The sequence below is a fragment of the Ambystoma mexicanum genome, chromosome 12, assembly GCF_040938575.1.
Source record: "Ambystoma mexicanum isolate Mex_15411 chromosome 12, UKY_AmexF1_1, whole genome shotgun sequence".
In the NCBI taxonomy this organism is placed as follows: domain Eukaryota; kingdom Metazoa; phylum Chordata; class Amphibia; order Caudata; family Ambystomatidae; genus Ambystoma; species Ambystoma mexicanum.
The window spans coordinates 294,537,327-294,559,290 of NC_090936.1; the positions used below are offsets into that span (position 1 = coordinate 294,537,327).

At 45.9% G+C, this 21,964-nt stretch overlaps 1 protein-coding gene across 7 annotated transcripts in view; it reads right to left on the reverse strand.

Moving 5' to 3' along the window:
* C2CD5 (C2 calcium dependent domain containing 5) overlaps positions 1-21,964 on the reverse strand; it is a 2,654,621-nt gene that overhangs the window by 2,003,895 nt on the left and 628,762 nt on the right. For 5 of the 7 annotated variants that reach the window (XM_069628452.1, XM_069628457.1, XM_069628455.1 and 2 more), the window contains exon 8: positions 11,039-11,190. In XM_069628452.1, coding sequence (XP_069484553.1) covers positions 11,039-11,190 — 152 coding nt within the window. Of the gene's footprint in view, positions 1-11,038; positions 11,191-12,131; positions 12,257-21,964 lie in introns of all 7 variants that reach the window. The other 2 variants (XM_069628454.1, XM_069628456.1) reach the window with 1 other exon arrangement.

Genomic DNA, 21,964 nt, shown 5'->3' on the forward strand with positions numbered 1-21,964 from the left:
GCAGAAAAGGCCCTGCCACCCACCCATGGGAAATCAGACAGAGACTTCACCAAGGCATCATGTAAAACATTAATGTACAATGTAAAAAGGACCGGGGCCAGGACACAGCCCTGGCGGACCCTCGTTCCAGCCTCAAAGCAGGCCGTACATTTGCCGCTCAGGCCCACTTCGCACACGTGTGCGGTTTTCACTGTGTATTTCTTGCAACACTATCAGGATCTCCATTGAGTACTTCAGGGACCCAAGCACGGCCCACAACTACAACCTATTCACTATATCAAAGGCTGTGCTGAAGTCCATGAATGCAAGATAAGTAGCCTCGCCCTGCAAAAAAACGAATTTGACACCAATAGGTGTACATTCAGTGCCTGTTCCAGGGTACCCACCCCAGGTCTAAAACAGAATTGTATATCAGACAGAATAGAATGCTCCGACAGTCAAGTCTCAATGTGCCCCAATAACACTCTCCCAAAGATTTTAAATGCAGTGTTAAGCAGGGAGATGGGTCTATACTAAAGGGGGCTTGCAGGGTCCACTTTTTTAAAAATAGGACATTTATGGCAGACTTCGAGGAAGGTGGGTAATGACCAGTCTCTGAAAAGAAATCAAATTCCAGTTAACAATGGTGCCCAAATGTCGCCCTGGTCATGAAAAAGGTTGACTGGGATGGCATCCTGACCAGGAGCGCGGTTACACGCTTGCTTGATGTTGGCTGTAGATACCTCCTCAAGCGTAAAGCGCAATTAATAAACATGGTTTGAGCATGGTAAAGGAGGGTTTATACCAGAAAACAGGCGATAGTAATGTTTCACCCATGCCTGTGCGTCCACATGAGTTCCCTTTGTCCTGTTTACAATCGTATAAACTGCCCCTCCATTCACAATTTCCCAAGATTGTTTTGAATTATGGGTAGAAACAGCCTCCAGTAAACCCGGCCATGCTTCCTCATCCAGCTTGATTTTCCTCCTTTCCAAAACTGTGCAGTACCTTGCTCTTGCTTGGACCATGCAGCTATTACCTAATACTCCAACTTCTTCCCAGCCAGCTGGACCTCCTCAGCCAACAGAGGAGTATGCTGCTTTACCCATCCCTTCAATCAAGGAGCTTGGCAGCTGCTGCCTGGAAACTAACCACAGTGAAGCTGAGCATTTTGTGTGACAGAATGGCTGTCATCCAGGCAGCCAGAAAGATCTCCACACAGCAGCATCATTGCAGCTGGTGATTGCATGTTCATCCCTGTTCCCTCGGCAGGGGCCTTGATTCACCTAAATTCAAATCTAGACTTGTTTCTGTTTGTTTCCTCCATGGCTAGATTAGGGCTGAAGATGGATACTTGTTGCACCTACTTTGCTGCAACTGGAGCCTACCTTAATACTGAGGAAAAGTCTTTCTAGGTCAGAAATCCTTGCTGAAAAGTTATCAGGAAGGGCTCTCCCTGCTACCCACTCTAGGTCATGGTTTCTCCACCACTGTTGCATTTGAACACAGTGCTAACTGCTATGGCTGACTCTATAGCCAAAGCTCATTTGCAGCTAATCTTGTGAAAACTACCTTTTTGTAGCATGTCACCTTCTGCATATTAGATTATCGAGCTTCAGGCACTTTCTGCTTTGAAGCCCTATTCTGTGTTTCACAAGGATACAGTGTGCTTACATAAGGTTCATTCATTTCACATTAGCCATCAAATATAACGACCATTTTCACAAACCCAAATATTTACTTGGACAGTACCAAGACGATTCGCACCTCAAGAAGGATTGCCATCACCTATGGGTAGTCTAGCGGCTTGGTAGGAGGCTACAATGACTTTCATCAATAGGTGGATAACTTCATGCATTCTAGAAGCTAACTATGTTCAGAAATTGCATCCAGCAAAAGGCATGCATGCTTGCGCAATTAGGGCCAGACGGCCGCCCATGAACAATTAATGATACGTTTAATTGGGGCAATCTGCAGAGCGGCCATTAGGGTCTCTTAGGCATTTTGGTCTCACTATTTTGTGGACAATAGCTCCAGAGCAGACACTCAATTTCACCCAACTATGTTACTGAACCTTTTCGATTTATTGCAGGGTTTTATCCATCCCCACATTAGATATTTTGTTGTGGAACGTCCCATTGAGAAAAGGGACAGGATGTATATTAAAGTTAGTCATTGTAGTGACCTCTGTATTCCTAAACCATAGTTCTGTTTCTTCTTACCTCTCCTCATTCCCCACCTTCAACCCCTCTAAACTAGTAGCCATCTGGTAAAGTATATGTGGATGGGAAAGCATAGGGTAGCGAGGCATGGTTGGTTGGTGCCGCATTGTTGCAAGCTTCTCTAAAAGCTTGAGGGGCAAAATGCACCAGTCCTGTCCCCATCAGACACCAATCCCATAACTCATGAATGAAAGGGGACTATGGACAAGGACTACAGTAGTCACTATGGTAAGTAACTTTAACAGTTCTTTAACGTTGCCCTACAGTAAATCCTTTAAAACATGAAGTACTCTAATAAGTATCAATAAATGTTTGGTTGAAAGTTACATGCAATACACTTACAACTGGATGACCAAAATACAAATGAAAGCAAATTGTGTCTTATCATGGATTTCCTATCTAAAAGGGTGATGGTCCCCATTGAACACTTACAGGTAACTCATCAAGAAATGTGCACACCACCACGACTCACTTATTTTTGTGTTTTAACCTGCAGACCAAGAGAAACTCCATTGAGAGCTTTTGTGTTACCACCTTATTTTGGGACTTTTGCACATAAAATGCCACTGCATAGGTTCTCTTTTGCCTTTCCTTCCTCAGAGGTGGGGGGCGGGCAGGGTGTGTGTGGTGTGTGTGGGGTGTGTATGTGTGTGTGGGGTGTGTGTGTGTGTGTGTGTGTGTGGGGTGTGTGTGTGTGTGGGGTGTGTGTGGGGTGTGTGTGTGGGGTGTGTGTGTGTGTGTGTGTGTGTGTGTGTGTGTGTGTGTGTGTGTGTGGGGGGGGGGGTGTGCGTGCGTGCGTGCGTGCGTGCGTGCGTGCGTGCGTGCGTGCACACACACAGTGGACAGTATTTTACATCAAGTTATTTTGCTGGGTTGTTCTGGTTTTATCTGGTAGGTTATTTCTTCCTTAGCTTCAGTGAAATTATTTATTAAGCAAACAGTTATGAGCGGAGGCATCTTAAAGACTTTATATTCAGCAGCAAAGGCACTAGTAAAAACAAGTGGCCTAAGCAAATGCAAGCTTTTTCCTAAATGTCATATGGTTCTCCACTGTAAGCCTCAGAGGAAAGCTCTGGCACTTGAACCGGAAAGCCTCTTTCATATCTCCTCAAACAGGTATCAGGGGACCTTAAGAAATACTGCTTAAGTTGAAAGTAGTATATGATAAGGGGTTTAATGCATAATTTTATGGGCAAAGTATCGAAACTCATGACCAAAAGTGGCCTTGTGGGTCAAGCACCCAAACTTAAAATTAAATGAGACCCTCATTGGGAGTCATTGAAAGACAGTGGGCATCCGAGGCATGGTCCCTCTTTTTCTGCCAATCAGCAAGTCTTACATGTAAATTCGGTACCACCTGGAGGCTAGTAAGCAGAGATTAGGAAATCTTTGTACAAAGGCTGCTATGATTGGTCAACCGAGAGTAGGCCTGGGCCCCCAACAACCACAAAGCAGAGATTAGGAGGAATAAAGAATAGCATCTCCTCCATGCAGTGTAGCTGGTCAAATAACGCCTTTTACTGACAACCCGATTCTTAGAGGTCATTTGAACAGCACCAAACACCATTACATTTTGTACTACCTCATTGAGATTGATGTTAGTAAGGGGAATTGGTGTGACGGAGGTGTGGAGAAACGCCTCCGGAGATCTCGCCCTGATGAGCCAGTCGTCCAGGGACGAGTTGTCGTGGTAGCCCTGGGCCCTGAGGACGGCTGCCAGTGCATTCATGAGTCTGGTAAATACCCTGGGGGCTGAATTGAGGCCAACTGGTAGCACCTTTTATTGGAAATGGCAGCCCATGATCCTGAAGCGAAGGAAGAACAATGTGGTTGCCAAATCGGAATGTGCAGATAAGCGTCCTTCAGAGCTAGGGAGCACATCCAGTCTCCCCTGTCTAGTGTCTCCGCAATGAGTGCTGGCGTAACCATCTTGAATTTTTGAAGAGGGAGGGAGAGTTTAAGGGTGGATAGGTCCAACACAACTCTCAGCCAGCCTGGTTCTTCTTTTGTATGTCGAAAATCCTGGAAACAAAGCCCAATCCTCTCTGGGAGGCTGGGACTTCCATTGCCTGGCTCTCGACGAGCGACCAAATTTCCGCCAACAGGAATTTCCGCCAACAGAGTTGCCGTCCCAATCTGTGGGAGTGGAGGGGAGGAGAGAGGAGAGGGAGGGACCGGGAGGATCCAAGGGTCCAAAAAGTTCTGGTACCAAAAATGCACGTGAAAGGCAACCCTGCCCCCCACCAGAGACACGTGGACCTGAAGGGACACGTCATGCTTCCTTTCCATGTGAGGCTGCTGCGGAGGACGCGACCGGAAAAAGCCCCCCCTCTGTGGTTTGCGCCGTTACTGACTCTGTGAACAGTCAGGGTACCTCGACCTCCGTTCCTGGAAGCCCCTGAACCTGCCGAATGTACGCCCCTTATCAGAGCGTTGATGCGACAGGGTGTATGCCCTGGGCATGGCCTTCTTTAGGATAAAGACTTCGCAGTTTGTGAGCTGCTCTTCTTTTTTATCGAATTCCTCATCGGTGGTAGAGTGAAAGCGGTCACTACCCTCAAATGAAAGGTCCAATATACGTTCCTGGAGGTCAATGATAAACTTAGTAGCCCGAAGCCAGGCAGTCCTTCTCATGTACATGGCAATGCATATGGCCTGGCCAGAGGTATCGATGTGGGCCACGATGGACTCCATGATGTCCTGCGCCATCAGTTTGTCCTCTGCTAACCCAGCCTTGAAGTGGGCTTGGCTCTGCACCAGAGAGGCGTTGGAGTACAGCTTTTTCCTGTACGCCTCTAACATCTTCTCCTCCTTGCCTAGCAGCGTCGAGGACGAGGTGGCCAAAGACAACTGAGGCTTCGAGTAGAGTGATGCCACAGCAATCACCGAGAAGTGTGGTTGCGGATAGCCGACAGTTAGAGTGCATCCCCCTCCATCTTCCTATACTTGGCGTTGAGGCGACAATTGACAGGCTGGGCCGAGTGTGGCTTGAGCCACCCCTTCTTGGCCAAAGTAACAACGACCTTCTGCATCGGGATCCCTGTTCTATTAGGGAGATGTAGAGTGAGGACTTCTGCCAAAACCCCTTCCTCCGGTTGTTCAACCTCTGGTTGAGGAAGCCCCAAATATTCCGCCAAACCTGCAAGTCGTTCATGGAAGGCCTTGCCATTGGAGTGACCGTAGAGAGCATGTGCCTGATAGCATTTCAAAGGATGGCCCCCATCTAAGGAGTTTGCATCAGCGCTAGGAACCTTTCAAAGAACCGGTCTTCGGAACCTGAAGAGGTGGCAGGTGATATTGACGGAGTGGCTGCTAGGGCCGGAGTACACTCTGCCTCGGTTGCAGGGGAATCCTACCCTGCGCTGCTGATGGATAGACTGTAGGCCACGTACCTGGTTGACAACAGTCCCACCTTGAAACTCATTCTCCCACCTGCTCCATTCCTAGGAGTGGCATCGGACGAGCAGCCATGTTATCTGGCGCGCAGCCATTTTGTTGAGCTGCGTGCCACGTGCCAAAGTCGTGGTGCTTGGCTCCCTGGGTCCGGCCTCCTCCAAGACTCTTGGCAGTGGAGCACGAGACCTACCCTGCACCTCAGGTCGAGCCCGGAAGGTGTATTGCCCTCGAAGTATCGGCGGTAGTGCTGCGTGCAGGCGCCCCCTCGGACATTAGGCCGGTACTAGGGCGTTGCTCCTCAGGTGTACACCTGGTAAAAAAACCTTGCGGTCCCTCAATATTGTGCCCGGAAAGATCTGACAACCCCTCGGCCGTGAGGCCGTTAGCTGGACTAGCCTCGGTACGTGTGCTGATGCGAGAACCAGAGAGGTTCCTCCCGCTCAGGCGTTTCCTTGGGAAGGAGTCGCCCTTACGGGGTGCAATGGAAATTTGCGGCCCTCCTTTGTGCCTCAATCTCTGTCTGACGAAAACCTTCAGATCCTCTGGAGGTGACCTTTCGAAGAGCTCCCTCCACTGAGCTAGCCTGTTGTTCAGTGCACGTGGAGTAAGTACGTTGCATGCGGTACAACCTTCCCAGCCGTGGTCGGGGCCAAGGCAGTGGAGGCAAAGAGCATGGGGATCGGATGTAGGGAAGAGCCCCTCGCAGGCTGGACCTGCAGAAGCCTACTGAAGTCGAAATGCGCCGGCAAGGAGCATGGCGCCAGACGACCAAGTACCTGATAGCAAAAAGAAGACAAACAGATAGAAGAAAGTATCTGGGGAAGAGCGTGTGGTATTATATGGCCGAAGCCAAACCCAGGTGGCACTGGTGAAATCGGCACATTCCCGTCGATGCGAAAAAGGGGACTGAGGAGTGGTGCCGGTGGGTGGAGTCAGGGGAGCACATGCTCCCAGGGCCGCGCGCCTCTAAATTTAAAGGGGAAGAAGGAGGGGTGGGGGTAGAACTTCTAAATATCCTACAGAGGAGGAAGGGGAAATGTTGTTACAGGGAAGGGGTTACAGCGTCTCAACCCTCAGTTTTCCACTTCAACTCCCTAAAGACCCCTCGCCCAGGTGATCCTCCCCCACTGATCCACCCCCAGGAACTGGATCCAATAGCGAGGGCTGTGTCCTGGCCACCTGAACGACAGATATCTGGGGACCAGCGGGTGAGACAACTTCAGGTTTCTCACAGTGGTATATGATGGACTCAACTTGCCCATTACTGCCATAGTAGGTTATCTCTGAGTTTTTGCTATGTTAAGGGTCAGGGCATTGGCACTCATCCTACTCTTATGGATTAGGTGACGTACCCAAGTCTGGAAAAGGAAGCCCTGTGGCAATACACTGCTAAACCACAAGAGTCACGCTCAAGGGTGACTGACTGAAATCTATCCTTCAAGAAGTAGTATAAACACATTGAAAAGTATCAGAAAACAGTGCTGAACACAGACAAGTGAGAGATGAGAATCAAGTGATTCAGTGCCAAAAGCCATTGAGCAGTCTCACAAAACCAATAGAGCCACTGTCCATGGTATATATCATGTTGAACTAGATCTACACAAGTGCTGATTCAGTATGGCGCCTGTGTCCTAAATCCGGATTGCAATGTGTGGAGGAGTCTGCAGTACTCTGCGTCGGGCTTTACGTTGCATACTGTGAGCTTCTAAAGCACTTTAGGACGGAGAGGTAGAATAGTAATAAGCCTATGTTAAGTGAGGTACAGTCATGCTTCTTCACAAGAGAGTGACTTAAACATCTACTAGCAAATGGTTGCTGAGGCAGAGGCAGTGTGTTCCTTCTACTACAGTTGACAGTAAGAATCCAGAGAAGATTGAACTGGAAGGAAGAGGGGATGGGTGGGCAAGGGTATGGTGACTTTGAAGAGTGGGGGACTTAACTGAGGTTGGATGTGCCCCTTAGTTGAAGGTAGAATTTGAGAGAAAGGAAATGAGCTATAACAACTCTGTCTAATCTGCTGGAGTTTATTACAATGTCTAGTGGTACACTCATCCCTGACCCTTAACCAATGTACTAAGGCTGTCAATAGGTTTAATGCTTTGCATTGCTTTAAATTTGATAAAAATGGGCTGTTTATTTTTGAGGTAATTATATTTCTGTGTTTAATACACCTATTAAACTAAAACACATCCAATCTATTTTGTACACTCAAAAAGATGAAACTTATTAATGCATTGTGACAAGAGTCATTTGAAGCGCCTAATATGGGTGTGTAGGCGTTAAACTTGTTTTACAGATGCTTTGTCCCATGGTGTAGATAGCAGGACTTACTTTACAAAGGGAACTAATATGTATTTAAACCCATATATGGTTAATGGGTTGGGTGTCATCAGAATACGACTGTAATTGCACCTCTGGTTATTTCATGAAGTCCTTGAAATAATGCAAAAGCTATGGGGCAAAAGACAGCTCTTAACAAGATAAAAAATAGCCCAGTCCAAACCTGACACAATTACTCATACATAGTAATCACAAGCTACTGACAGTTTGGCTTTGACTGTACCACCTGACTGGACCCAAATTCCCTCAAACAAATTAAAACACAGGGCCAGAGGTTGCACACTTTCTAACGGCACAGAATTCGAGAACTCAGGGATGACTTCTAATATCCTTAACCGGGTTACAGTATTTGATAAATTCCAATAAGGAAACTGGCATTCCCCTTTTAAAGCAGTCAAAAGCTGCATTGAAAGAGTTGCCTCCTAAAAGTTAACGCACCCAACTCCGTTCCTCAAAGGGCAGTATCAGCTGCTCAGGATCTCACCCCTCTCTGCTAACTTACCAAAATGGCATTGTGTGTGTGCTGGCACTACAAGAGTGGTTTAAACATGCACCCTTTCTGGGTGATTAATGATTTGGTAATTTGACTTCTCTGGAAATCGAAAGCAGAATACGACACCTGAAGATCAAGGTCCAAGCAGACATAAAAGGATGCAAACTCAGCTTATCATAAGGATAAAACTGTAAAGGACAACATATTTTTATGTTGAAGATTCACCCTAAAGGTATAAGGTTTGAAAGAAAACTTTTGGTAACATTTTCTTTAAAGACACAAAAGTAATTGTTGCTAAAGTGACGTTTGCTTGCTGCTCGTCATAAATTTACTTAAACATTAAAGAAATGTATGCTTTTGAGAAAACATTTAAAAAACTTCTAAAGTCATATGAGTAACATTTCCTAAAATCGGGGCTAGGCTAAAACTACATTATTTGATGGGCTTTAATTTCTTTTGGTAAGGAGATGGTGGTATGAAGAAGGATGCAATAAGGCAGACCTCACCTAGTGCAGATTACTACAGCATTATTGCACTCAGACCAAGAGATTGTAAAGTTGGTTTGCAACCTCAAAATGTGGAAACTAAAAATAAATTGCTAGGTGCTCCTATTCATTTACAAACGTACCCAAATAAGGTTGTGTCGACCATCTTTCGAGTGCAGCTGAATTTCTTTGAAAGTGATTTTTGTAGCTTAGTCAAAGAAGGAGCATGTGCATTTCTCAAAAGAAAAGCTTGCACATTTCATTGAGGGACTCATCTTTTGGAAAAGATCTCAATTTCACTGAAAGAAGCTTGTGCATTTTATAGAGAAAGCTATCCAATTTTCGGTGGGATTTGTATGGATCTCACTAAAGGGAAGCTTGTGTATTTTGTGGGGGACCTCTGTGCCTTTGTAAATCAATTGAAAGGAGTGTGTGTACCTTTCTGGACAGAGTTGAGCATCCAACTGTGAAGGCATATGCATCAGATTGAGGGGAGAGTGTGAAGATCATGGTGAACTATGAGATTATGAACTGAAACTCCTAAACCTCCATTAAAACTTTAGAATACAACACCTCTGTGTTAGTACAAAGAGAAAATGTGAGTAACAGTGCACTGATTTATCCCATTTTGTGAAATAACCTCTTACATGAGCCACCCACTGCTCCATATTTCCAAACACCCCTTCATGTGTTTGTACTACCTTGCAGAGCTATGAGTATAGTGCAATATAGAGGCTTGTTTGATTCAATTTCCCAGAATTTGTTTTGGTTCCTAGTCCAGCCTGCAAAGCAACTGCAGAAACCTCAGCTTGAAAGATTCTGATGAAGCTGCTTGTGTGCTTGGGGGAAAAAGCCCTTCATTGGAGCATGAAAGCTTTTTAGTGAACAATGCCCTTTACTCATTGCTACAGAAAGCCAATTTGACCAGAGCAAGGAACTATTTCATAAAGTTACTACAACAGTTATTGAAAAACAAAAAAGTTAATGTCCACACTTTCCTTGGCATCTATCAAGCTTACAGATGTTAGTCCACATGATGACAATGGGCCTCATTACGAATGTTGCGGAAAGGCAACAACGGCGCCGGTAGTGCTACCAGCACCGTTGTTACCTCTCCGCCACATTACGAGTTCTGCTTGCCAGTGCCGGACTGCACGCGTGGTCTGACCAGACGTGCAGACCGGCACCCACGAGTAGAACCCGTGATTGCACCGGCACAGTTATTAACGGTGCTGGTGCAAACATGCTCCCGACACCCATTCTGCCCTATGGGGCAGAATGTGGATCGGGAGGCTGCCCATACCGGCACCCACAAATGGCCAATTACCAGCCCATTCATCTCGTAATGGGCCAGTAATGGCCCATTCGCGGCTGCCGGGGCCGGTAGCAAGTTTGCCGGTAGCCGTGCCCTTAATAATAAGGGCACGGCTACCGCCAAACTCGTAATGAGGCCCAATGTGCATTTAAATGGACTGCAAGTCCAGCATCTCCTCAAAACAACACCTGGCTTCATAATTCAAAAGGAGGATGTACTCCAGATTCAACAGAATTTGCATAGATTCACATTTTACCAGTATCTTTGCTGAAACTCCCATCAATGCTCATCATACTGTGGTTAGTACAAAATATATCCTTAAGATCGGTTTCTCATATGGGAATTGTAGGAGTGAATGCTTTATTGAATGGACTTTTAAAAGTATTTACATTTAAAAGGTTGGTCTGGATAATATTCTGTAATGAGAAGCTTTATATGTGCAGAATGGCAGAATGTATCACAGTGTTTTCAAAAATGGGGTCGCTTAGTGAGTTTGCTGCTACGTCTGAAAATTCAGTTTTACAGAGCACAAGGGTGAGATAAATTTAGATGTTTTTATTTATTGCATTCAGTTTCGCTATATAAATTGAAAATAAACTAGGTAATTACATTCAATATTGCTCTTGCCTTATTAAATCAAGATATAAACTGTTGTGGATGTATTTGGGCTTAAAACAGCTCACATGAATGAATATCCTAGTTTGCACATCATTTTGATAACATGCCAGAAATGATAACAAAAGGGATAAATGAACAGATAGTAAAAATAGAAAACATAAAAAAATATAAGAGGGTGGAAGCACCTTACCAGTTTTGGGTGTCAAACTCAAATCTGTGTCAGAAGAAGAGGACTGTCGGCTGTAGGACTTGGAAGGTGAAAAGGAATAGGTTTGGTTTTTCAGAGGGGTGGAGGGTCCTGATGAATGAGTATTGGGGTTAAGGTCTTCACTGAAGGGAACCCTGCCAGAAGAAGGTGGAAACACATTCAGTAATCCTGTGCCAAAGGACTCGGATGATAACGGCATGATCCAAACTCCCATCCTGGCCAGCAGTTACTTTTTCCCCACGTGAGATTTGGGAGAACGAGGCAGAAGGATACAAAAAACATCTGTCTACACATAAGACATTGTTAGAGGAAACTTATGTACATCAACAATCAAAACTGCTAAGAAAGCCAATTAAAAAAAGCATGGAATGTCAAACGTAGCAGAAAATAATATATATGCAAATAAATAATAAAATAAACACGCTTCTTTTGAAATAATGCTACAGTTAATTTTTTAGCAGTTGGTCTGAAAAACATATAAACCATAAATAGAAGTGCAATATAGGTGTTTCCTTATCCTATAGCATCTGAGTGCCACAGCTAAAAACAAAGCTAAAGGTAGCAATTACTAAAGGGTAGAAACTAAGGGAACAAGCATTTTGGATAAGAGCAGAGCTCTTACTTACCTGTTCTCTAATCAGGTCTCTTCCACAGATAAGATGCAACCCCAATGTTTGGGCCGTTCACATGGAGACTAAGGTACAGTGATTTCAGATTAGGATTATTGGAAATAAGCAACATTTCAATAAAAATGATACACTCGTATTGAAGTGGCGTATTGGACAAACAAATTTAAATTTGGACTGTTTGCTGTTTGGATGGGATTTTTAGGAAGAAAATGAAAACTAAATCTGTGGAATAGACTTTTTAAACACTCACTCACTCACTCGCATACGCAAATGTTCTGTTTAGCAGCAGATTTTTATAAGACAACAGTGCACTCCCAGTTAGAAAAGGGGAGGGAGGGTTGTAAAGATTAATGGTACCTGCCTACACTGCCTGCCTGCCTGCACTTTGCGATAAGTCTGTCTCTGGCCTGCCTCTTCCCTGTTCCTGAGCTTGTGCAGTCTCGTACCAGTGAAGATGAGAGTGGGGACAGACACAGAGAAGTTCTGAGTAAGTCGTGAGCCAGTAGCAGTGTGAATTGGGCTGTTGTGAGTCGAACGGCATCCATGGCTTGGCGGAAGTACCAGCGGAGACCTGAGAGAATTGATGGCCAAGATGGAAGAAAAGAAAACAATATATACAACAGATAGCAAAGTCATACGTTAAAACGGTTTTCAAGGAAAATTAATAAGCGTATATTTCTGAAGCCATTCTTATGAACATGCAAAAAGAAAGAAAAAAGTGATAACAGCTTGAACTTAATATCTCATGTAAGCAAAATTATCGACATTACGGTATTCCTAAAAAAAGGATGACTGTTGTAGTCTAGGTACATTCTCGTGATTTCAGTGGTGCTCTTTATTTTTCTAACCAAATGATAAAACTGAAGGGTTACTTTTTCATTATCATTTTGAGCTAATCAAAAATGATATATGCATACCACGGTTGCTCTGGATACACACTTATTCTCTCATATGCTATTACAGAATTTTTAATTGTAAATCAGAACTTCAATGTGCTGCTTTTAGAACATTAAAACTTGCAAACTTACTCATGAAAAAAAGCATTTTTCTCAAGCACTTGATTTCCCATGTCAGCCTCTCAAAAGTGTTCTCAATGATGTAACTATGGCATGCACATCATGGATGCTTTACAAGCATGGGGAGAATGCCTTCCTTTAATGGAACTATTTATCATGGAGGTAGCTGGAGGAGTGAGACATTTAACAGAGGCAAGATGTCTCTTGATGGAAACTACACATTAACCTTACTGATACTAACATCAAAAAGTAGACAACTAACTGGCCGAGTCTTCAGGCATCGTATGTTTTTGTAGAGTCCATTTTAAAAATGGATGCCTTGCACAAAACAACGATTTCTAGGTTATCACAGAATTATGTCTCATGCTGTTGTACTTCCATGGCAAGAACTGCTACTTCTAGAACCCCCGGTGTTAGTTTGCATGTGCAATAGAAATCCTTTGAGCTCATCAGCCCACAGGTAACTCAACTTAAACCGGAATATATGGCCACAAAGCCAGAAGCATTAATATCATTTAAAAAAATATATATTACAAGGCCACGGTAGTAGCCGTGTAGTTATGGTTAAGTTGCTGTTTCCATAGGAAGAGCACTTTTTGGGCAGCTTATAACTCCGCTCCCCCTGGACGAATCCTCACCAAACTTTGCAAAAAAAGTATATGGGCCACTCTGAATTATTTTGCAAATTTTGGTGATGTTTGGTGTAGGGATGGAACGGTATACCGTTAAAGATACTGTGAACAACTTAAATGAACAATAATAACCATCACGTTGTGTATGCCGGTATACCGTTTAAACCGTTAAGTGTGCTTTTCAATCTGATTTGGAAAGGCTGCAGTAAGCAAGTGCTGCGCAGTCCTGGTCTTGCACCGTTGGATGTGCAGTCTGCCAAGGGGGCCTTGTTTGGCAGACAAGAGCATAGGGAAAGTGAGGCCGCATTAGTAAATGCAGATTTGCTGCTGTGGCCTCTCTTTATCTGTGATCAGTAGAGTCGGGTCAAAGATCAGCCGACTTTGCGCAAATTGTGTTGAAAGCTGCCCAGTACTTGAACCTTTGTGTTCCCCAAGCAAAGCTGGTAACGATGAGCTGACTGACTTGCTCTATAAGCATACTGGAGACTCAAGTTCATAGACTCCACCAGACCCGGATTTCATGCTCAAACTAGAACTAAGTTATTTTGTTTCAGGCCTTATTTATTTGAAAGGCAGCATACAGATTATAAATGTTTTCACACAGTCATGCTGCTCCGCGCTATAGGTCAGATCTTCTATGGTGATTGTCCCAATTTTCAATTTGCAATTAGCAAGACCACAGGGACATCACAAGGGTGAGCTGAGGGCCTGAACTAAAATGAGCATTTTATTTTTCCTTTTGTTCGTATGCAAACAAATGTAATAAAATGTTCAGTGACTTGCAAAACAGTGGAGCCAGGAGCATTTCGCTTAGCAACCACTCAGCCAGCAGGTGCAGAAATGTATCGATTCAGCCTGGCCCAGCATCATGTGCCATTAGTTCAGTAAGTTAAGGTCCTACAGCACTGAGCAAACACACATTGGAATAGCTCTTGCTCTAGCTGTGCAAATTGTAAAAAAAAAAAGAAAGGCCAGTGAAGTCATGCATATCTAATTACTCTCCCAAGGTTCAGATTCAAGGAACTTAAGTTTCTCATGGATCATGGATCGGATTGCCATCCTGTTCTGTTTTAGCTTAGAATTCTGGGATTTGTAGTTTTCCCACCAATTTGAAAGATGGGGAACTACAAATCCCAGAATTCAAAGGTGGGAATGAACTGGATGTCCTTCTGATGCATGTCCACAAACAACTTTAGCTCTGTAGACCAGGCATGGACTGGCCTTTAGGGCAACAGGTCCATGGCCGAACCAAAAAGGAACCAAAAACGCGAAATGCTTGTGTGGGGCACTTTTTTGGCCAAAGTGGGCCAGTTTGATGAGTGACTTCACTATGCGGCTAATAGTTTTGACCACTGTTGCTGAATAAATATTCTTTTAAATGTACATTTTGCATCACATTTTATCAAAAATATCCCCCTTGGGTACTATTCAAACAGTGTTCCAAAAGGAATGAATTTCCATTCGCAATTGTGTGCCACTTTTATGTTGGTGCCTGAGACAATTTTATGACCCAGTCTGACCCTGCTGTAGGCTGTGTGAACACTAGGCCTATCAGTGCTGTCTGCTAGTAAATAAACTGTCCCTGCCCCCAGCAACTGTCCTCTGTGTAGATTTGCACATTGGCACTAGAGTTGTTGCTTTGCTTGATCCTTCACCTGCCTGCCTTCTGCATATGGCACTGGACTCAAGCAGGCAGGACAGATTCTACATTCAATTTGAAGTATCCAGAGCAATGGAGGTGAAATATTTCTTAGGTCTAGTCTCAATTTGTGACACCACCCATGAAAGCATTCCTTCCTCTGAACTTGCATCACAAGGGTCCTAATGCACTCAGACCTTGGGAAAACAGTAATGATGGGGATGTGGTGAGGTGGTCTAGGCCATATTTGTGCCAATATGCATTTGAACTTTGTCATTTTCAAAGTTATTTTTGTTGCCACTATCTTTAAGAAGGTAAATGAACATGTATTGCAAGAATCGAGAAAGAAATCAACAGTGCCCACTGAACGCTGTCCCTTTAGGATTACATGGACAGTGGTGACTCCGACATCAGACCTTCATAATACACCAGGCAGATGGTAAACAAGCTATAATGATTAGATCACTATGCAACCTTTCGGTGTGTGTGTGTTGGCAATAATATTTTGAACAAAGAAACACAATGACATGGGGTTTCAGACGCACAAGTGACTTTTCTTTCCCTTTAATGGGATAAAGAGTTGCCAAAACAAACTTTTTGTCGCAGCAAGGGGTCATGATGCCCATGCCATGTGGTTCCAAAAAAACTGCAAGTCAAGGCCAATTTTCAAAGTGATGACCTGTGACTGAGCAACAAGCTCAATGCTCAAAATGTGCATCATAACACTTCCACTAGTCACTCTTTCATTCAAGGCCATCAACGAGTGAGCGCCATGAAAGACAAATTCTGCAGCCGCCTTAGATTCCTGGAGGATCAGCTAAATACGTGGAGAGACATGTTTCAAAATGCTACCTTGCTACAGCTGGAAAATCCTGTCTGCGTATTTGTAAGTTAACTAAAAAGCATTGACTTAATGAGTTAAAGAACTTCGAATTTAAAAAGGCAATGTAAAAAGAAAGTTCTTTTTTTTGGTACAAGTAGTTTCAATTGGAGCAGTTTTTAATGCTATTCCGTAAACCACACGTGCCTGACACAAAATCAATATGTTAGCAATAGGAAGAAGAAATACAGTGCCAAGAAGGAAAACGATTTACTTTGGTTCGCGGCTTTGGGGTTTATATATTTATAATGGATAATACTTTCTAAATGGACATTCAGTGTCCATTTTAATACCCCCTTTAGCCAACTGTACACTGTCTGATGTTGTCCATCCATCACATACACCGGACATTCCCCAATAGCATATCTCTTCCACCACCCTCTCAATCATCTAGAGCAGAATCAGGGGAGCAAGCCCCAGGGCCGTACCCATTCGGTATTGTCTATAAGGGGTCCAGTAATCCAACGGCCGAATTGCACTCGGAAGTGTAGAAGCGTACATGGTTTCCCGTTGTTCACATAAGTCCATACAGTCCAGCCATTTAGCGAAGGTGGGGGGGATGCTTTCCCCCATGCCCTAGCCACAAGATATCTAGCTATCACAGATGCCATACCCAACACCCTCCTCCCAGTACGAGTGCCCCCTTCAATCAATGCCAAGAGCCACACTTCAGGAAAGTATTCATACATTGATGGCAACATCAGCGGCATGGCCTCTTCAATATTCTCCCAGAAAGCCCTAAGTCTTGGGCAGAGTCCAACACACTTGATAGAAGTCCGCCCTCTCTGACCCACATCTTTTACATGCCGAGGAACGCTGCGCAAGAGCACCCTCCCAATTGGTCTTAACAGAGTTCTCGCGTCACCCTCCCCTCCCTTACCAGCTTATAGATTGTAGATACTATCTTTTCAGATGTTGCTGGGTGAACTTTAGAGCATAAAGTTGGTTGACAACGCTGAGCTTGTGGAAAACACGGCCATTTACCCTTAAGAATACTCCACAGCCTATAGTACTGAAACAAGGTCACTGCATCCGTGTCACCTCTAGCCACAACTTCATCCCACAGCATAAATCGCCCGTCTATCACCAAGTCCCCCAGGGTTTGCCCCCCAAGCGCCTGGAACCGCTCCTTAAAGGATCTCTCAAACGTAAGCGGGACCCCTATTACATTATACACTGGCAACTCAGGCACACAATGCGGATTAGTTTGCAGTAATAAGATATTTTCCCAGGCCCTACAGGTAATCTCCACCGGCTGAACCTCCCCCCTTAGGCACTGCGTCCCTGTTGCCCCACAGCATACCCAAAAGAGTATATGGATGGACCAGAGCCTCAGCCAACCTCGCATGCGGAACCACAATGTCCAGGGGATCCCAACCAGATATGTATTGCACCTGTGCTGCTAAATAATAAAGATATACATCAGGGTATTCCAAGCCCCCTCCCCCGTACGGTCTAGTGAGAGTAGCATACGCGATCCTAGCCTGCTTGTCCGCCCAAACCACTTTTGTCATTAATTTCTTAATACGAGCCCAATAACTAGCAAGAGGCCATATCCGTACGTTATTATACACGTAAACAAGTCTGGGCGGTATCACCATTTCCGCCAAGGCAATCCGGGCGGCCTGTGACAAAGGGAGCCGTATCCACATCTCCACTTTCTGTTCCAAGACCTCCAACGGACGAAGGTAGTTATCTTTATATAGCTTCTCCTTGACCAAGGACACCATAATACCAAGATAACGGATACCATCTGGACACCATCGAAATTCTTCGCTCGCATCCACCTTCCGAACCACCGGGGTCAGAGGAAGCACCTCCGACTTCTCCCAATTAATCCTAAGGCCAGATAATTCCCCAAACCTAGCCACCTCCTGCATCAGTGGGGGCAAGTTCTGTTGCGGATGCTTAACGTAGAGTAGAACATTGTCGGCATACAAAGAAACAACAGACAGGTGCGTGTACGCATGTATACCCCTCTGGGCATGAGATACTCTAACATGGCATGCAAGAGGTTCCATTGCCAGCGCAAATAACACTGGGGAAAAAGGACACCCCTGCCTCGTGCCTCGTGAGGGATATATCACTGCTGAGACCAGACCATTAGTGTATACTGCTGCCCTAGGCGCCGAGTACAGGAGTTTAATCCACTGAATATACCTCAGACTCAGGCCAGACCGCCGAAGGACTTCAAACAGAAAAGGCCACTCTACTGAATCAAACGCCTTTTCAGCGTCCAAGGCGGCCACAACCATAGGTATGTCCGGGTTAACGTTATGCATCAGGGTAATTAGGCGCCAAAGATTATTTTGAGTAGACCGCCCAGGGATAAATCCCGCCTGGTCTGGCAATACCAAGGCAGGCATATGAAGAAGTAACCGCCTAACGAGAACCTTGGCCAGGATTTTGTTGTCTGTGTACATAAGCGAGTGCGGCCGGTAAGATGATAAACGCTGGGGGTTCTTCCCGGGCTTCAACAGTACAGTGATCAGAGCAGATCTGGTGGACTCAGGAAGAGTACCGCTGGCCATAGCACCGTCATACATAGCCAGGAGATGGGGAGTAACCAAGTCTATGTAAGCCTTATAAAACTCAGACGTGATACCATCTATACCCGGAGCCTTCCCGTTGGGGAGCGACAATATAGCCTCACAAACCTCTTCTTCCGTGATAGGCTCGTAAAGGGCGCCACCCTGTACCGGATCCAGCCAGCCTAAAGCCACTTCATCCAAATACTGCAGCAACGCATCGTGCCCAGGAGTGGGCCGTGACTTATATAGCTGTTCATAATACCACCGGAACCTCTCATTTATCCCCACTACATCCCGAATACAACCCCCTTCGTCCCCCTCTATTTCACTAATACAAATGGAAGGACGCTCTTTCCGAATAGTCCATGCCAGTGTCTTACTAGGTCTATCCCCCTCCCCATATTTCATTGCCTGTATAGGGTCTCCCAGGTATCTATCCTCACCAATCGCCAACTCCTGCAGTCTCTCCCTAAGTCGCTTCAGCTCCCCGCGGAGTTCAGGGGTATCCCGGGTGCTCTGCTTCATTTCACCCTCCCTAATCTCCCCCTCTAGCTTCCTCATGGACCTTCTGATGGTTTTCAACACACCCCCTTCCTTAGAAATACAGCACCCCCGTATATAGACTTTAAATGCTTCCCACACTATGCCCGGATCAGGGACTGACCCTACATTGGACTGAAAAAACATGTCAACATGCTTCTCAATCTTGGACTGAAATACCCCATCTTGAAGCGCAGCGGCGCGAAATCGCCAACGCAAGGAACTAGGTGTACGAGCCACAAAGTTAAACTTGACCACCACAGGAGAGTGGTCGACAAGGTCCGGGGGAGAATACGCGCCTCAGATGCTGCCCCCAACATGCACCCGGATGCCATCACATAATCTATCCTGGTCGAGCTCCCATGCACTCCCGAATAAAACGTAAACTCCTTATAAGTGGGATGCAATTTACGCCATACATCATGCAAATCATGAGTCGAAGCAATATTATTCCATGCACAAAGCTCATGCGGCAGGTTCCGCTGCATCGACATGGCTCTGTCCATATCTAGCGTGAGTGCCATATTAAAATCACCAGCCAATACCGCATCATACCCAGGAAATTTATGGAGAGGACTTGCACACGTATGGAAAAACTCTGGAGAGTCCATGTTTGGGGCATACACATTCACAACCAGAAGCTTCGACCCCATTACTTCCCCTGCCAGTATTAAAAACCTACCCTCCTCATCCAATATCTGAATCTGAAATCTGTATTGCAGCGACCTATGTATGTATGTATGTATGTATGTATGTATGTATGTAGCAACTCCCCTGGAATGAGAGGAATAAGAAGAGGAATACCAAGAGAGCCCCAACCCGCCAAGCTCAGGGTTGTAATGCCTCTCGCTAGATGGGTCTCCTGGAGATATAATATGTTCACCCTGTGATTCCTACAGTAATTACTTATCAACCGTGTCTTCTTTTGGTTGGTGAAACCCCGGATGTTCCAGGACATCACTGCCACACTGTTCCCGAGGCTACTACTCATTGAAGCCAAAACCTAGCTTCCAATAATAAGAAGCAGACCACTCTTTCCTGCATCAAAAACAGTCAACCCTGATGTAACCATCCCTATACCAATTACTTTCCTCAAGTACCCACCAGTGACCAAATACCACATGATCAACCCCTTCAAGGTGTCTAGCTTCTGCAAGCAAAGTCGGAGTCCTCCCCCACCAACCAACAACACTGATAGCCCACAACAAAACTCCTCTCCCCCCCCACCCCAGAAACAACAACCTACCGGCACCCCGACCCCACCCCCTACCAACCCAACTAAACCCAACACACACCGCAGCATCTGCGGTAACTGGGGCCCTAGGGGCAACCCAAGCACTCCTTATGGCAACAACCTACACACAACTCCTCTTCCCCACATCCCCCGCCACTCCAAATTAAGCATACAATAACCTCCCACACATATGCTAATTCACACACTGCATGGTATCAAAACTGTATCAAGCCGGGCGTCGTGGCGACCCCTTAGACTCCGGCAAATTCCTCGCAAATTGTTCCGCAGCCTCTGGTGCAGTAAAGAAAACCACAGTCCCATTGTTCTGCACTCGCAACTTGGCCGGGTACATCACAGAGTACTTTATTTCTTTACGTCTCAGGATACTCTTGGCCACTTGAAAGGATTTCCTTTGATCCTGAACTGCAGGACTGAAATCTGGGATCAGCCGTATGGTGGAGCCCCCCCCATCGCAGCACCCCTTTCTCTCGAGCTGCTCGCAATGTAACATCTCTATCGCGGTAACAAAAGATTCTCGCAATGATGGGGCGTTCCGGGGCGCCCAGGGTGGTCTGGCTGCTGAGGAACGATGGGCCCGCTCCACCATATACATATTGGACAGCGAAGGATTGTCAAGCACTTCCAACAACAATTGTTCCACAAATTTCTCCATGTTATCAATTCGTGTAGACTCCGGAACTCCGACAACTGTAATGTTATTCCTCCTCGAGCGCCCTTCCAAATCCTCATTCTTGGCCGCTATTTTCTTCACCACTTGTTGTAGACTGGAGACTTCACGCTGGTGGACCGCCACAGCATCTTCAGTGGTCCCGATTCTCTGCTCTGCCTCCTCTATACGCCCGCATAATTTCTCGATTTGCACCGCAGAATTATCCACTTTTGCAAGTGAGGGCGTCTATTTTAACCCCCAAAGGGTCTGTGCTCCCCTTAAGAGCCAGCAGGGCCTGATTCAGAGCAGCCACATCCACCTGTTCAGCAGCCGGAGCCCGCGGCGTGGCAGCCGGGGCCTGGGCCTGGTCCGCACGGGCGAACATATCCAGTCTCGCCTGCTTCTTCTGATTGCCCATACCTCCCGCTCAGGGCACAGCTGCCAGTCCCCTGCTCCGGACCTCCGTGTACCCGGGCAATCACCATATTGGGACTGAGCCTAAGCGTACCCACGCAACCAGCCAGAGTATATCATAAGACGCTTCCCCTGCCCCAAGTGAAGAAGCTGACCAATGCCCAGGCCCCCCTGGCACTCCAAGTTATTCCGCACAGCTCACCCTGCTGTCTAGGGGTAATATCCAACAGGAGGCAGTACACCCACCAGTGCCCACCCCAGTTCTTAGGGTAGTTAATCTTCTTTTAGATCAGAACGCTATAAGGGCGCCAGTCCTGCCACCTGCCACTGAATCAGCAAACCATCACCAGCCTCCAGTTCATGCAAGGTGGCAGCCTTCAGTGTCACTGCTCCCCCTCAGCCAACGATCACCGTTCCAAGCAGGTATGATAGCTGCTCCATCACCAATATTTGTCTCTATGGTTATTCACCGGACAGCCCTGCACAGACCACAGAAACAAGTGCTAAATATGGGAGGCACAGTTCAGAGAATAACACAGTTCATTTACCTCCTCGCTCAGAGCCAAGGTCGTAATATGGGGCAAGCAGGCACCCAGAGTCCACTGTCACATGTATATGTTGCTCCTCTGCACATTAATGGCCCACCTTAACCAGTATTACGCCCGCGCAGGGAAAAGGTACAAGACAGACTGACTTCCCCTCTCTAATGGTCCTGTGAAGACA